This window comes from Capra hircus, chromosome 24 (assembly GCF_001704415.2).
Source record: "Capra hircus breed San Clemente chromosome 24, ASM170441v1, whole genome shotgun sequence".
Classification (NCBI taxonomy): domain Eukaryota; kingdom Metazoa; phylum Chordata; class Mammalia; order Artiodactyla; family Bovidae; genus Capra; species Capra hircus.
In genome coordinates, this window is record NC_030831.1 from 53113365 (window position 1) to 53130553 (window position 17189).

A 17189-nucleotide genomic window follows, 5' to 3' on the forward strand; every position below is an offset into this window, starting at 1 on the left:
CTCATGCGAAGAGTTGACTTATTGGAAAAGACTCTGATGCTGGGAGGGATTGGGGGCAGGAGGTGAAGGGGACAACCAAGGATGAGATGGCTGGATGGCATCACGGACTCGATGGACGTGAGTCTGAGTGAACTCCGGGAGTTGGTGATGGACAGGGAGGCCTGGCGTGCTGCAATTCATGGGGTCGCAGAGTTGGACATGACTGAGCGACTGAACTGAACTGAGAGTTCATAACAGTAACCAATGTTCTTCTGAAATAGATATGCACATATATATGTTTTTGTTTTATAATACTTAGCAGTTCAGTTCAGTCGCTCAGTCGTCTCCGACTCTTTGTGACCCCATGAACTGCAGCACACCAAGCTTCCCTGTCCATCACCAACTCCCAGAGTTTACTCAAACTCATGTCCACTGAGTCAGTGATCCCATCCAACCATCTCATCCTCTGTCATCCCCTTCTTCTCCTGCCTTCAATCTTTCCCAGCATCAGGGTCTTTTCTAAGGAAAATACTTTTCCTAGCGTCATACATGCATACGTATTTCACAGATACAAGAATTTCTTCTTCTCTTCTTTGATTGACATCTTCCACATGCTTAGAAATCCAGCCATGTGTTGGTCTGGACTAGTGCTGCTTTTTATCTGTATTTGCAAAAGATGAAAAGTGAAATATTTGTAAACTTTTTTCCTAGTTTAGAACATCACTTGCACAACTTTCTTTACACATCATTTGCCATGTTCCACAAAAGATTATGCATGTGCTACAGGGTATCAGGATCCAGAATCAAACTGCAGTGTCAACCAAGAGCTAGGCATTAAGAGTTTATTTGTTTAAATTGTTCATATCTAGAATAAATAAATTTCTGTTTTGTCCAGAAGTTTCCTGATTGACACTTGGGTCTAGGCAAAATTGATAATAGCAGGGTTTTTCACCCTAATCTTCATAATAACTCTATGTTCACTCTTCATGACATTTATATATGAAATTATAATATTATATTTTATACTGATTTCTAAGGATTTTTAGAGAGCTTCCCTGATAGCTTAGTTGGTAAATAATCCACCTACAATGCAGGAGACCCCAGTTTGATTCCTGGGTCAGGAAGATCCGCTGGAGAAGGGATAGGCTACTTAGTCCAGTATGCTTGGACTTCCTTTGTGGCTCAGCTGGTAAAGAATCCACCTGCAACATGGGAGACCTGGGTTCAGAAAATGAATTTACTTCTTGTCATAGTCTATTTATGTTTTATGGCATAAAGACAGAAATCGGAACCCCCAAAGAAATGACCCTCATGGTCAAGAAAAAGATGGACAATGGCTTATTTGGTTCTCTTGCACTGGGTCTGACCCAGTAGGTCACCAAGTGCATTCATGTTCCTGTCAATTACTGCTCATAGGCTTGCCACAGGATCCTTGAGCATAAAACCTCAATATCCCCTTCATGGAGCACAGCCTTGTCATGGCAGAGCGGCTTGCATAACTCAACGGAGCTGTAAACCATGCTGCACAGAGCTGCCCGAGACAGACAGATCATAGTGAAGAGTTCTGATAAAACATGCTTCACTAGAGGAGGGAATGGCAACTTACTCTTCTTGCCAGGAGAACCTCATGAACAGTACGAAAAGGCAAAAAATATGACACCAGAAGATGAGCCCACCCACTCCCCACCAACCCACCAGGTTGGAAGGTGTCCAATATGCTACTGGGGAAGAGCAGAAGGCAATTACTATAATAGCTCCACAAATAATGAAGAGGCTAGGCCAAAGTGGAAATGGTGCTCAGATGTGGATGTGTCTGGCGATGAAAGGAAAGTCTGATGCTATCAGGAACAATATTGCATGGGAACCTGGAATGTTGGATCCGTGAATCAAGGTAAATAATTGGACGTGGCCAAGCAGGAGATGGCAAGAGTGGACATCAACATCTTAGAAATCAGTGAACTAGAGTGGATGGGAATGGGTGAATTTAATTCAGATGCCCATTATATCTACTACTGTGGGAAAGAACCCCTTAGAAGAAAGAGAGGAGCCCTCCAAGTTAACAAAAGTCCAAAATGCAGTACTTGGGTGCAATCTCAAAAATGACAGAATGATCTCAGTTCATTTCCAAGGCAAGCCATACAAATCACAGTAATATAAGTCTGTGCCCAAACAATGATGCCAAAGAGCTGAAGTTGACTGGTTCTATGAAGACCTACAAGACCTCCTAGAATTAACAGCAAAAAAAAAAAGAAAAAAAAAAGATGTCCTTTTCATCATACAAGATTAGAATACAAAAATAGGCAGTCAAGAGACACCTGGAATAACAGGCAAGTTTGGCCTTGGAGTACAAAATGAAGCAGGCAAAGGCTAACAGAGTTTGTTAAGAGAACACATTGATCATAGCAAGTACACTTTTTCCAACAACAAGAGAAGACTCTACACATGGACATTACCAGATGGTAGTACCAAAATCAGACTGATATGTTCTTTGCAGCCAAAGATGGAGAAGCTCTATATAGTCAGCAAAAACAAGACCTGGAGCTGACTGTGGCTCAGATCATCAGCTCCGTATTGCAAAATTCAGGCTTAAATTGAAGAAAATAGGTAAAACACTAGACCATTTGGGCATAACCTAAATCAAATCCCTTATGATTACACAGTAGAGGTGATTAATAGTATCAAGGGATTAGTTGTGGTAGACAGAGTTCTTGAAGAACTATGAATAACATTGTACAGGAGGTGGTAACCAAAACCATCCCAAAGAAAAAGAAATGCAGGAAGGCAAAGTGTTTATCTGAGGGAGCTTTATAAATAGCTGAGGAAAGAAGAGAAGCCAAAGTCAAGGGAAGAACTGAAAGATATACCCAACTTCAGAGTTCCAGAGAATAGCAAGGAGAGATAAGATCTTCTTAAATGAATAGGACAGAGAAATAGAGAAAAACAATGTGATGGGGAAAACTAGAAATTGCTTCAAGAAAATTGGAGATAGCAAGGGAACATTTCATGCAAGGATGAGCATGATAAAGGACAGAAATAGCAAGGATCTAACAGAAGAAGAAGAGGCTAAGAAGACATGGCAAGAATACACAGAAGAACTATACAAAAATAGTCTTAATGACTCAGATAACCATGGTGCTTTGGTTACTCACCTAGATGTGGATATCCTAGAGTGTGAGGTCAGTCAGGCCTTAGGAAGCATTGCTGTGAGCAAAGTTATTGGAAGTGATGGAATTTTAGCTGAGCTATTTAAAATCATAAAAGATTATGCTGTTAAAGTGCCGAACTCAATACGCCAGAAAATTCGGAAAACACACCAATGGCGACAGGACTCAAAAAGGTCAGTTTTTGTTTCCAATCCCAAAGAGTGGCAGTGCCAAGAATGTTCAAACTACTGTACAGTTGCACTCATTTCACATGATAGCAAGTTCAGTTCAGTCACTCAGTCATGTCTGACTTTTTGCAACCCCATGGACTGCAGCACACCAGGCCTCCCTGTCCATCACCAACTCCTGAACTTTACTCAAACTCATGTCCATTGAGTCAGTGATGTCATCCAACCATCTCATCCTCTGTAGTCCCCTAATCCTCCTGCCTTCAATCTTTCCCAGCATCAGGGTCTTTTCAAATGAATTCTTCACATCAGGTGGCCAAAGTATTGGAGTTTCAGCTTCAGCATCAGTCCTTCCAAGGAATATTCAGGACTGATTTCCTTTAGGATGCACCAGTTGGATCTGCTTGCAGTCCAAGGGACTCTCAAGAGTCTTCTCCAACACCACAGTTCAAAAGCATCAATTCTTCGGCGCTCAGCCTTCTTCACAGTCCAACTCTCACATCCATACATGACTACTGGAAAAACCATAGCTTTGACTAGATGGACCTTTGTTGGCAAAGTAATATCTTTGCTTTTTAATATGCTGTCTAGGTTGGTCATAACTTTTCTTCCAAGGAGTAAGCGTCTTTAAACTTCATGACTGCAATCACCATCTGCAGTGACATGATAGCAAGGTTATGTTCACAATCCGTCAAGCCAGACTTCAGCAGTACATGAACCAAGAATTTCCAGGTGTACAAGCCGTGTTTCAAAGAGACAGAGGAACCAGAGATCAGATTTCCAACATTTACTGAATCATGGAGAAAGCAAGGACATTTGAGAAAAACATCTACTTCAATCCATTGACTATGCTAAGGCTTTTGATTGTGTGGATTACAGAAAACTGTGGAAAATTCTTAAAGAGATGGGAATACCAAACCATCTTACCTGTCTCCTGAGAAACCTGTATATGGGTCAAGAAGCAACAGTTAGAACTGGACATGGAACACAGACTGTTTCAAAATTGTGAAAGGAGTACATCAAGCTGTATATTGTCACCCTGCTTATTTATCTTATATGAAGATTACATGATTCAAAATGCTTGAATGGATGAATCACAAGCTGGAATCAAGATGGCTGGGAGAAATATCAACAGCCTCAGATATACAGATGACACAACTTTGCTGGTAGAAAGTTTAGAGACTATTGGTGAAGGTGAAACAGCAGAGTGAAAAAGCTGGCTTGAAACTCAGCATTCAAAAAACTAAGATCATGACATCCAGTCCCATCACTTTGTGGCAAATAAAAGGAGAAAAAGCAAAAGCAGTGACATATTTTTTTGTGTCCAAAATCACTGCAGTAGTGACTTCAATGAAGGAAAACTATGACAAACATAGAGAGCATATTTAAAAACAGAGACATCACTTTGCTGACAAAGGTCCATATAGTTAAAGCTATGGTTTCTCCAGTAGTCATGTACAGATATGAGAGTGGGACCATAAAGAAGTTTGAGCCCCAAGAATTGATGCTTTCTAACTGTGGTGTTGGATAAGACTGTTGAGAATCCCTTGGACTTCAGGGAGAGCCAATCAGTCCATCCCAAAGGAAATCAGTCCTGAATATTCATTGGAAGGACTGATGCTGAAGCTGAAGCTCTGATAGTTTGGCCACCTGATATGAAGAACTGACTCATTTGAAAAGACCCTGATGCTAGGAAAGATTGAAGGCAAGAGAAGCGAGTGACAGAGGTTGAGATGGTTAGCATCACCAACTCAGTGGAGATGAATCTGAACAAACTCCGGGTGATAATGGAGGACAGAGGAGCCTGATGTGCTGCAGTTCATGAGGTCACAAAGATTAGGACATGGCTTAGCAACTGAATAAAAACAATACAGCCTCAGTACATGCTAGTTGCCCTTGTATATGAAGTAGTAATATTATACTTTTTTTTAATGAGTGAACTTTCTTTCATGTTAACTTGAAAACAATGTGTTGAACCTGAGGAAAGGATGAAAAGAGCTCATTCATTTTTTTGTTAATATATGTTTGAAATATTCTAGGCATAGGCTATGATATTGCTTCCTAGTTTTCATACCTTTTTTCAAAGTCAGCAGGGTTACGAACACTTAGCCACATTTTTCAGCCTCTGGAAAAGCATCTGCTTTAAATATATCTCAATATGATCTGTGTACTGAGCAGTAAAATTATATTCACATGGCATCAATGCATTATCTTTACCCAATGGTATACAAGACAGAAAATCAATGCACTTCTCTTCATTATCACCAGAATTATCTTCAAAGAAACTATTTCTAAGATCAAGATGGTATCTCAGTGCTCTGTATCCTTGGGAGGACATATATTGAATGAATGTTAGACAACCAGTCTGTTCATTTAATTTAGATTATGGCCCATATCTTGGGATTGATTGTGTGAGTTCCATTCTGAAGGACCCTCTGTTAACTTCAGTCAGGAAGAATGGATTAAAAATAGATTAGAACTACCACATTCAGCTTTTTCTATGTCCACTGCAGAATAATTTTCCATTCACTCCTTTCTGAACTTACAAACATCCACTCAGAAAAACCACTCTAGAACTAAATTCCAGTTGAATTAATCTTTTCTACAGACTTTGTTTATTTATTTTTTGGCTCCACAATCACTGCAGATAGTGACTGCAGCCATGAAATTAAAAGACGCTTGCTCCTTGGAAGAAAAGCTATGACCAACATAGATATCATATTAACATTACTTTGTCAGCAAAGGTCTGTCTAGTCAAAGCTATGGTTTTTCCAGTAGTCATGTATGGGTGTGAGAGTTGGACTATAAAGAAAGCTGAACACCAAAGAATTGAGGCTTTTAAACTCTGGTGTTGGAGAAGACTCTTGAGAGTCCCTTGGACTGCAAGAAGATCCAACCAGTGCATCCTAAAGGAAATCAGTCCTGAATATTCCTTGGAAGGACTGATGCTAAAGCTGAAACTCCAATACTTTGGCCACCTGATGTGAAGAACTGACTCATTGGAAGAGACCTTGGTGCTGGGAAAGATTGAAGGCAGGAGGAGAAGGGGATGACAGAGGATGAGATGGTTGGATGGCATCACCAACAGGATGAACATGAGTTTGAGTAAACTTCAGGAGCTGGTAATGGACAGGGAGGCCTGGTGTGCTGCAGTCCATGGGGTTGCAGAGTCGGACACAACTGAGCAACTGAACTGAACTGAGGTGCTAAACAATTTTACCACAGGGAATATTCTTCATCTGCCCATATGTACTAAAACTTCGTGTCTGATGTAAACATTACACTGCTTAAGTTTACACACATATACACACTTCAGTACAAATATAGAAGCAATATTTTAAGTAATAATGGAAGAATAGGAACATAAACGTTAACATGTGTAATAGTAAGAACTTAAAGTATGTTTGTTATTAACACATTACAAAGTGTTCCCAGTTTAGTCACTTATCAAGTGTTGAGAATATGGTATAAATGTTACTTTGGTAAGCACCAAGAAATACAATAATGAGCACACATCCCGAAGGAATTCATGTTACCTCTGCTCATTTTTCTCTCAATCCAGAGAGTAACTAGTAGGAAAACCATGGAGACTAACTTTTATCTAAGGGAGTATGTTTCTCTTGCCAAAATAAAATGATCTATCCTTTAAATAAAGCATAGAAAATAACTCTTTAAGTGCCTTTAGCATTTATACTATGTAAAGAGTATAAACCAAGTGGAGGAGCATAAATTTTTTGGTTTGGGCCTCCCTTAGAGGTACATAAATACAATAAAGTTAAGCCTGTATAAACTATTTTTAAATAACTTGAAAAAAGCCCCCGTCTTCCTCTTTTCAAGTCAAATATCGGATCATTTCTTTTTCTTTTTTTCTTTCTTCTTTCTGAAACCAGAGAAAGGTGGTTTGCTTCAGTTATCAAAACTTTCTGAAAGAAACGGATTTTTGGATGAAATCCATGGTTGGTTAGGAGATTCAGTACTCTATCATCTTAATTCTGTTCCTCACCCTAATTTCTATTAGGAAATTTGGGTACGGAGTAACACAAGAGTTCTTCTTTATATTCTTGAGAATATAATACTATATTTTTATAGTACATTTTCATTCCTGTTGTTCCTGTAAAACCATATTACTAATTCCTTAATGAAAAAAGAAACTACATATCTCTAGTTTTTTTTAACTATATGGAGCTTTATTTGAATAATTTTTAAAAATTTATATACATTGAAATATGTTACTTCCACAAATGTTGTGTTTAAATATCCATATATTCATTTATTATTTGTAATTTTTAATTTTGAAAAATGTGAGAGATTTAGTACCGTAAGCAAAAAAAGGAGTTGATGATTTAAGATAAATTTAATTGTGATACGTATGAGGCTGAAAAGAATACATTATCTTTTATTTGCATGTACTTCTTTTAAAAATACTAGATAAATGAAAAATATTTTCACTGAAACATAATAGTGATTTATAGAAATAGTAAATCAATTTAGTAATAGTTATTTTATAGTAGGAATTAACTTATTCTCAAATCTTTAAAGTCAGAATAAGTTAAAAACGATATGATATTAGCTAATATTAACCATAAATAGTCCTGTATAGGATTTGGATTCAATGAGCCAATGCTGTCTGTCTTGGCAGGTTCTATATCTAATAAATCTTTTTATGCTACCCCTCCCATGAGCATCTAGGACTATGCCTTGCCTATAGTAGGCACTTAGTATATTTTGAGTTGAATTATTATCAGTTTTATGCTCCATTAAAAAATTAAGACCTCTGGGATTGAATAGTAGTTTATATCTTTGCCTTTAAGTGACTTTTCATCTTCCAGAGTCTAATTAGGTTGCTCTTTCCCTTAATCAGTGCTTATGAAATTCACCAAGTTTACTAAATGCGTCTAATGTTTCAACTACAGCAAAAAGCCCTTTTGGCATGAGAAACAGTAATAGTCCAGTGTTTCATCTGACAATTTTGTGATTGCTGCCTTAAGATAGCAGGAGAATCTTATGTTTTTAACTTGTTATTTGTGGTGAATAATCTGCCTGCTAGTGCAGGAGATGTAGATTCCATCCCTGTATTGGGACGATCCCTAGGATGAGGAAATGGCAACCCACTCCAGTATTCTTGCCTGGAAAATTCAGGACAGAGGAGCCCGACAGGCTACAGCCCAGTGTTGCAAAGAGTCTGACATGACTGAGTGACCGAACATATACACACACATTTACCCAATTTACCCATAAAAAGACTTCTTGAGATTTAAAAGACATGTTGTAGAGGACAAAAACATAGAAGCACACAAAGTGATATTTGATTCCCACATCTTTAAATAAAGAGATCTCAGACTCCAATATCCCGGAAACGAGTTTTGTGTCTCTTTACTGAAGAGGTGCCAGAAGTTTTAAATCACCATGAATCTAATCTTGCTTGTTGATGATATCAAGTTTCTTTAAAGCATTTCCTGTTGGATTTGTTAAGAGTTACTTAATTTTCTTTCATGATATCCATCTAATTATAACCAACAAAATATTAACTGATGTCAGTATCCTAGATTATGTGAGTAGAATGCTCAAGTTTTCAGCTGCTCTGTTGCTTCAAAAGTATTTTGAGTTCCTTTATTTTACACAGAGCTCTAACCATATGACATCTGATATTCTTCAGCATATTGAAATTCACCATGTAATCAATAGCCTCGCTGAGTCTAAAGGGTGCTATACCCATAGAGATTTATGTTTAAGTAATATATGGATGTGCTCAGGGGCTTGTTTCTGCATCTTCCCACAAACTAGCTGGGAGAGTTAGAAACTTCATTAAAAAGACATTTGTCAGGATGCTAGAGAATAGGAAAAATCCTCCACAGGCTATGTACCTAATTTCCAGCCAATACAGAATGACTCCCAACAGGAATCATTTATTGCTTTAGTGGCTTAAGTGATGGGGCTGTTAGCTTCTCTTTTGGCTGACTGCTTTGCAATCTAGTTGCTTTCAGATGTGTGAAAAGGCATCTTAATATTCATAGAGAACTTCTGTCTCACTTCATTTCTCCCAACCTTGATCTATCAGTGTCCTGTGGGCAAAGCTTATGAAACCCCAGATGTGTCAGAGTTAACACAAACCAGGTACTTGGGGAAAGGGTTAGGCTTATCGGTGTTTCAGTCATCGCCCCCCAAGATGTTTTCACAATTGCTGCTTATTTCATTCTTTTTTAAGTCACTCAGTCAGGATCAACTGTTTATGACCCCATGGACTGTAGCCCATCAGGCTCCTCTGTCCATAGGATTTCCCAGGCAAGTATATTGGGGTGGGTAGCCATCCCCTTCTCCAGGGGATGTTCATTACCCAGGAATCGAACCTATGTCTTCTACATTGCAGGTGGATTCTTCACCATCCAAGCCACCAGGGAAGCCCAGTCACCACCATTCCTCCCTGCCTCACACACAGGAGCCTCCAACCTAATTCCCACTTGTTTATATAGAGTCATTGACCGGCAGATTTTAAACATTCAGATTTATCCTGGAAACAGAATATAATGTCATTGGATTAATTTATCAGTGCTTATTGGAAACTTAACACCCTCATTTCAGCTCTGACTTGACACTGAAAGAATTTTTTTTTTTAATTATGAATGCATGGTCTGGTAACAAGACTTGTTTCTTCATAGTTCTTTTGCAAATAAAATGATAAGCTCTTAGAAAAGCTGTAGTTAAAAGTGCTAACTACAGAAAATTTGGTATGCACAGGAATGTCACAGGAGCAGGACTTGGAAGTCTTCAAAAAAAAAAAACACACAAAACTGTACATCTGACAAAAACAACGAATGTTATCCTAGCTGGCTTCCTCAATATCACCCTCTGATGATAACCACTTTCAGAAATCACACTCCAAAGTGAATAAAGAATTATCTGCACTCTTGTGTTTACGTAGAGATTGAACTCCCAAATGTTTTTTTTTTTTTTCCTAATAGATATTCTGGAACTCAAAATCTAATCAAATAATTACAGTTCTACAAACATACCAATAGAAAAGGGAATTACCTGTAGTGAAAAACTATTAATTACATGTGAATGATAGTGTAATTACTTCTGGTTAATGTCTGGCTCAGTTCTCTTAAAGACTACTTTTGTAATTGTTGAACACCTGTTAGAAGGCAGTGTTTCCAATGAGGTGATGCTCAAGAAACCTTGTTTCTTAGTGTGTTTGTAAGAAATAGTCAGACCATGTGGATTGTGACACACCCCCTATTCTTTATTCCATATTCAATAGTTCATTCTCAGGCACCTACTTGTCATATAATACAAAGACAACTTAAAGCGCACTTACAAGGCAAAAAGTGCTGTCCCCTTGTAAAGTAGTAATGCTAATTGGCCACAAAGTCATGTCCACTGGGCAACAGTGTAGGCTAGACTGTGAAGCAAGGAGTAGGCAGGCTCTGTCTCTCTAGGAGCCAACACCCCCACTCCTTCTGTTTGGAGATGTTCACGACAGCAACACTTAGGCTGACACTGATGTTGTTACCTGTTGGTGGCCTGTTAACAAGGATACTGGAGGGAAAAAAAAAAAAAGAGGAAGTGATAGGTCAGCTTTTCAGTGTGGAACTGAATTTAGCTTGTTTAGAAGAGTATTTTCATGACAGATTTTTCTCACACATAGAAAATAGCATTTTCTTGCAAAGTATAACGGTATCATTATTTTCAGGCTGTCTCTGAGGTAGATGAATTAATCTTACTCCATTGTTTGTATATTTTTAAATACTATTGTTATTTGCTTTGTTCCACTTGTGTTTCCATGTTATAGGTCCACTAACATTCTGATATATTTTCCCAATGAACAGGTCGCCATGGAGATGGAAGTTATTGGCCAGTTGATACGAATTTGATTGATAGAAGCACTCTGAATGGTAAGTATATCAATTAGGTTCTATTGGATTAGTCATATTAATTAAAATGGTTAATTCTAGCATGTCTGAGGCAAATTTTCTGTTGACTGCAAGTGCCAATATCCTCAAACTTAGGGTTTTAGTGGGGATAATAGAAGCATGAAATTATTAATAAACCTGGAGTTTATTTCACCAGGAGACAATGGCAATGAGAGCTGACAAGTACACAAAACAGTCAGTTAGAAAAGCCTAGACATAGAGAATTTTATAAATGATGCAGGGCTGTTAACTATCTCAGTTTGAAAGTACTCTGTATTTGAAATATTTCCAAAAATGAAATTTTATTAAAGAGAGGTGACGTCAAAAGTACAGCAAGCTGAAACCCTTTCAGTTTCATAAACTGAAGTTACTAGGACTTTTTGAAGAGTCAGAGTGCCAGGAAATTAAGAGGCAATCTGTACAGACAATAGAGAAGGAACAATTATTTCCTCATCGTTTCCATCACTCCTGAACAATGGTTATATATGTTACATTGAAGCAAATATAAGCCATGAACACAAAACAATATATTTCTTAAACGGTGTGTCCTAAAGAACACTTGACTTCACATTCCAGGATGTCTGGCTCTAGATTAGTTGTCACACCATCATGATTATCTGGGTCGTGAAGATCTTTTTTGTACAGTTCTTCTGTGTATTCTTGCCACCTCTTCTTAATATCGTCTGCTTCTGTTAGGTCCAGACCATTCTGTCCTTTATCGAGCCCATCTTTGCATGTAATGTTCCCTTGGTATCTCTAATTTTCTTGAAGAGATCTCTAGTCTTTTCCATTCTGTTCTTTTCCTCTATTTCTTTGCATTGATCGCTAAAGAAGGCTTTCTTATCTCTTCTTGCTATTCTCTGGAACTCTGCATTCAGATGCTTTTATCTTTCCTTTTCTCCCTTGCTTTTTACCTCTCTTCTTTTCACAGCTATTTGTAAGACCTCCCCAGGCAGCCATTTTGCTTTTTTGCATTTATTTTCCATGGGGATGGTCTTGATCCCTGTCTCCTGTACAATGTCACGAACCTCAGTCCATAGTTCATCAGGCACTCTATCTATCAGATCTAGGCCCTTAAATCTATTTCTCACTTCCACTGTAAAATCATAAGGGATTTGATTTAGGTCATACCTGAATGGTCTAGCGGTTTTGCCTACTTTCTTCAATTTGAGTCTGAATTTGGTAATAAGGAGTTCATGATCTGAGCCACAGTCAGCTCCTGGTCTTGTTTTTGTTGACTGTATAGAGCTTTTCCATCTTTGGCTGCAAAGAATGTAATCTATCTGATTTTGGTGTTGACCATCTGGTGATGTCCATGTGTAGAGTCTTCTCTTGTGTTGTTGGAAGAGGGTGTTTGCTATGACCAGTGCATTTTCTTGGCAAAACTCTAATAGTCTTTGCCCTGCTTCATTCTGCCTTCCAAGGCCAAATTTGCCTGTTATCCAGGTGTTTCTTGACTTCCTACTTTTGCATTCCAGTCCCCTATAATGAAAAGGACATCTTTTTTGGGTGTTAGTTCTAAAAGGTCTTGTAGGTCTTCATAGAACCATTCAACTTCAGCTTCTTCAGCGTTACTGGTTGGGGCATAGACTTGGTCTAGTCAAGGCTGTGGTTTTTCCTGTGGTCATGTATGGGTGTGAGAGTTGGACTGTGAAGAAGGCTGAGCACCAAAGAATTGATGCTTTTGAACTGTGGTGTTGGAGAAAACTCTTGAGAGTCCCTTGGACTGCAAGGAGATCCAACTTGTCCATTCTGAAGGAGATCATCCCTGGGATTTCTTTGGAAGGAATGATGCTAAAGCTGAAACTCCAGTACTTTGGCCACCTCACATAAAGAGTTGACTCATTGGAAAAGACTCAGATGCTGGGAGGGATTGGGGGCAGGAGGAGAAGGGGACGACAGAGGATGAGATGGCTGAATGGCACCACTGACTCGATGGACATGAATCTGAGTGAACTCCGGGAGTTGGCGATGGACAGGGAGGCCTGGCGTGCTGTGATTCATGGGGTCACAAAGAGTCGGACACGACTTAGTGACTGAACTGAACTGAAAGAACACTAATCTTGAACAGAAATGCCCAGTGGAACAGCTAAAAATACTGCAAGTGAAGTCGCTCAGTCGTGTCCGACTCTGTGACCCCATGGCCTGTAGCCCACCATGCTTCTCTGTCCATGGGATTTTCCAGGCAAGAGTACTGGAGTGGGGTGCCATTTCCTTCTCCAGAGGATCTTTTCAACCCAGGGATCAAACCCAGGTCTTCTGCATTGTAAGCAAGATGCTTTACCATCTGAGCCACTAGGGAAATACCCAGTAAAATTTGATTTCTAGTTGCCTAAGAGCTGAGTCAAAGAAAAATATTGCAAGGGATTACCATCTCAATATATGCAGGCATCTCAATGTACATATCCATAGGTAACTAGAAATAATTCAAACTTAACTGAACCTCCTATATTTTTAATTGTTAAATCTGGAAAACCTAATTTTGGATCAGTACCAAGTTTAAAAGTTTGGTACTGACTATTTGAATTTGCCCTTCAAAAGAGAATGAATTCCCTAATGAGAAAGAAACCTTAGCCCAAATTTGACATGAACAGATAAGTCAACAGATAAGAACTTTTCTTTTCATGGGAGTCAGACTTCAGATGAAGAGAATGACAGTAACTTAGAGAAATGCATGTCATTGTATTTTTGTTTTTACTATTTAAGATTCCTAGTGAGAGATATAATTGTGTTTAAATTTGATCTGATATACATTATCTCACAGGAGAGAGTCATGAAGATAAAATAGATAAATGACATCCAATGACTTTGAGCCATTTTACATAGATTATTCAGCGAAGGCAATGGCACCCCACTCCAGTACTCTTGCCTGGAAAATCCCATGGATGGAGGAGCCTGGTGGGCTACAGTCCGTGGGGTCGCTAAGAGTCAGATACGACTGAGCAACTTCACTTTCACGCATTGGAGAAGGAAATGGCAGCCCACCCCAGTGTTCTTGCCTGGAGAATCCCAGGGATGGGGGAGCCTGGTGGGCTGCCGTCTATGGGGTCACACAGAGTCAGACACGACTGAAGCGACTTAGCAGCAGCAGACAGATTATTGGCATTATCCCTTCTCAGATTTCTGCCTCACTTAATGATGTTTTAGGCATTTCCTATTAAATGAATGGTATGAACAAAGTACCTGAAACATTTCTAGAAACCCTACTGAAATAACTAATTATTACAGGCTACATGATTCATTAAGGTGATTTGATAACCTCAGAGAATAGATGGTAGAGAGCATGCTTAATCTATTTCCTATTCTTTTTGCTATCCAGTGGATGATGAAAAATATTAGTATGTAATTTGCCTTTAGCTTGTGCTCTTATATGCAAGTCAGCAAAGGCATTTGAAAACTCTACCTTCCTAATTAAAATTCTGCCAACATCTTATACCATAAGAAGAGGGTATATTTTCAAATTATATATACAAATGACACCTTAACTGATAAAACTCTAACACCCGCCCCCCAACCTACTAATGCAAAGTAGGCTGCATCAACAAGAACACTGTAAAATCTTGAGTTTTTGAACCTCACATACAATGAAAATTTCATACATCTCTTTATGTAGTGACAGAATTATAGACATTTCCTATCTCTCCTTTTACTTGCTGGATTCATCCTTCAAAGGATTGTAATAGAATAATGGTTTACTGTCAGAATACTCAAGCCAGTTGCAAATAAATTTAGAGCTTGCTAATCATTTACTTTCCCTTATGTGTCTCTCTTTTAAAAGCAACTCTCTTGGAACTCAAATAAAGAAAAACAAAGCTATAGTTCATGTTTATTCTTGAAGTTGGAAGCCCTTAATTAAATTGAGGAAACTGAAGAGGCTTCCTAAATTATGTTCTGATGACAGGTAGAATCAAAGCTAATATGTGGTGATGTGATAGTATTTTACTTTTATGATGCATTCAATTTTGTGGTTCACCTTCTTACAGCAGGAGAATCTTCAACTTCTGAAAATGTGATTTTGTAGTTTATATTTGTCTGAAGGATAACAACAGTGAAAATTACTGCAGTTCAATTGTTTTCTTGTGGGGGAAGATAAATCACCAATTATGTTGGTAGCTTTTTCCATAGTTTTCAAAATCAATAATATTGGTAAAGAAATCTACAAACCCTACAAGAATGTTGTTATATTGACTTCAACCTTTGAAAACTTAATTAATTTGACAGATGTTGATACTTTGGTGAAGCATTATTTTAAAATTAATGTTATTGATTAAATTTTTAGTATTTAGAATCATATTTCGTATTCTGCAAAACATGACTTAAATGCTGTGGTTAGGAGAAAAAACCATGATTTGCCCTCCAGTTTTGAAAACCTTTGTTTATTTAACTCAATAGCATTTTAACTAATCTAAGTAGAGTATATAGAGAAGCTCTTTCCATACTTGCATGAGATGGTCATTCTGAGGTTAGTAAAGTATTATAGGGCACCCAACAGATACCTTAATGCCAAAAGAAAGGTCCAGAAATAAAATTTTACACTCAATTCCCTGATGTAAAGATAATTGGAGCATCTCAGGGGTCTCAAGTTCTAGTCTACAAGAGGCTCTGCCCACCTACTATCTCAGCTCAATTCAGTTCAGTCGCTCAGTCATGTCCGACTCTTTGCGATCCCATGAATTGCAGCACGCCAGGCCTCCCTGTCCATCACCAACTCCCAGAGTTCACCCAAATTCATGTGCATTGAGTCGGTGATGCCGTCCAGCCATCTCATCCTCTGTCATCCCCTTCACCTCCTGCCCCCAATCCCTCCCAGCATCAGGGTCTTTTCCAATGAGTCAACTCTTTGCATGAGGTGGCCAAAGTATTGGAGTTTAATGTTAAGGACCTCAGACTAATCCCAAACTCCAGGTACTAGAAGTGACTCTGTCATGGTTTAGAAATGTGTGAATCCAGCCACTTAAATTTTTGGATCTCAGATCTCATGAGAACATAGGCAGTGTTCAGCTCGATCAGGATTTCTCAACCACAGAACTATTGCCATTTGGGACTGAATAACTTGTTTGTCGCTGGGCTTCTCCTATGCACCGTAGGATTTTTCGCAGCATCCCTGGCCATTATCCACCAGGTGCCAGTAGTGATTCCTTCCACTCTGCTGGAACAACCCAAACTGGCTCTAGACATTGCCAAATATCCTCTTGCGGGATAAAATCACCCCAGTTTAAAAACCACTCATCTTGATTAGCAACCTCCAGAAGTAGTTACAAGGTACATGGGTCCCTTGAGAAGCTCTGCCAAAAAAGTTTTCCGTTGTCAATAAGCATTGGGAAACTCATTTGATATTGACTTCTCTTTGGCCAGGTCCCCGCCTTCCACCTGAACACTTAGAGCACTAGTTTTGAGACGGTGTCTCTGCTCACTGTTTACCCTTGATTCAGTGATCCCCATTCCCAGGCTTCAGATTCCATCTCTAGGCCAGCTCCCACAGTTACATCTCTAACACAGACCTTCCAGCTGCCTCTTCATGATTCATCGTGAGACCTCAATTCGAGACTGAACCTCTCTTCTTGCCCCACTGAGTCTGCCTGCACTTTCACCCTCTCCCCAACCCTAGACATCAGGACCGTTGTTGAGGCCTGAGCCTTCCTTTCTATCCTCCCCCATGTGCAATCCACCTTGTTCATTTCCTTGCCAGTTCTACCGCACGATGTACCTGTCCTCTCTGCTTGGCTGAAATTGCCACCATCTCAGTTTAAGGGATCGTCTCCTCTTAACCTGGCAAACTCAGTATCCTCTTAGCTGGTCTCTGTTTTTCTACCACCAAGCCCTCTCCATGCAGAGGGAAGAGATATCTTCTTAGAACAAATGAAGCCTGTCACTTTGCTGAAAACTCTTAAATCATTTGTAGCTTTACCGAGGATGATTGAATTGGATCTACAAGGCTCATATGAGCAGGGTCTTGTTTATCTTTCCTG

The 17189-nt window shown here is 39.0% G+C and overlaps 1 protein-coding gene across 1 annotated transcript in view; it reads left to right on the forward strand.

Moving 5' to 3' along the window:
• Positions 1–17189, forward strand: part of LOC102173800 (netrin receptor DCC) — a 92182-nt gene that overhangs the window by 60540 nt on the left and 14453 nt on the right. The window contains exon 9 of the mRNA XM_018039362.1: positions 11137–11202. Within this exon, the coding sequence (XP_017894851.1) occupies positions 11137–11202 (66 nt within the window). The remainder of the gene's footprint in view (positions 1–11136; positions 11203–17189) is intronic.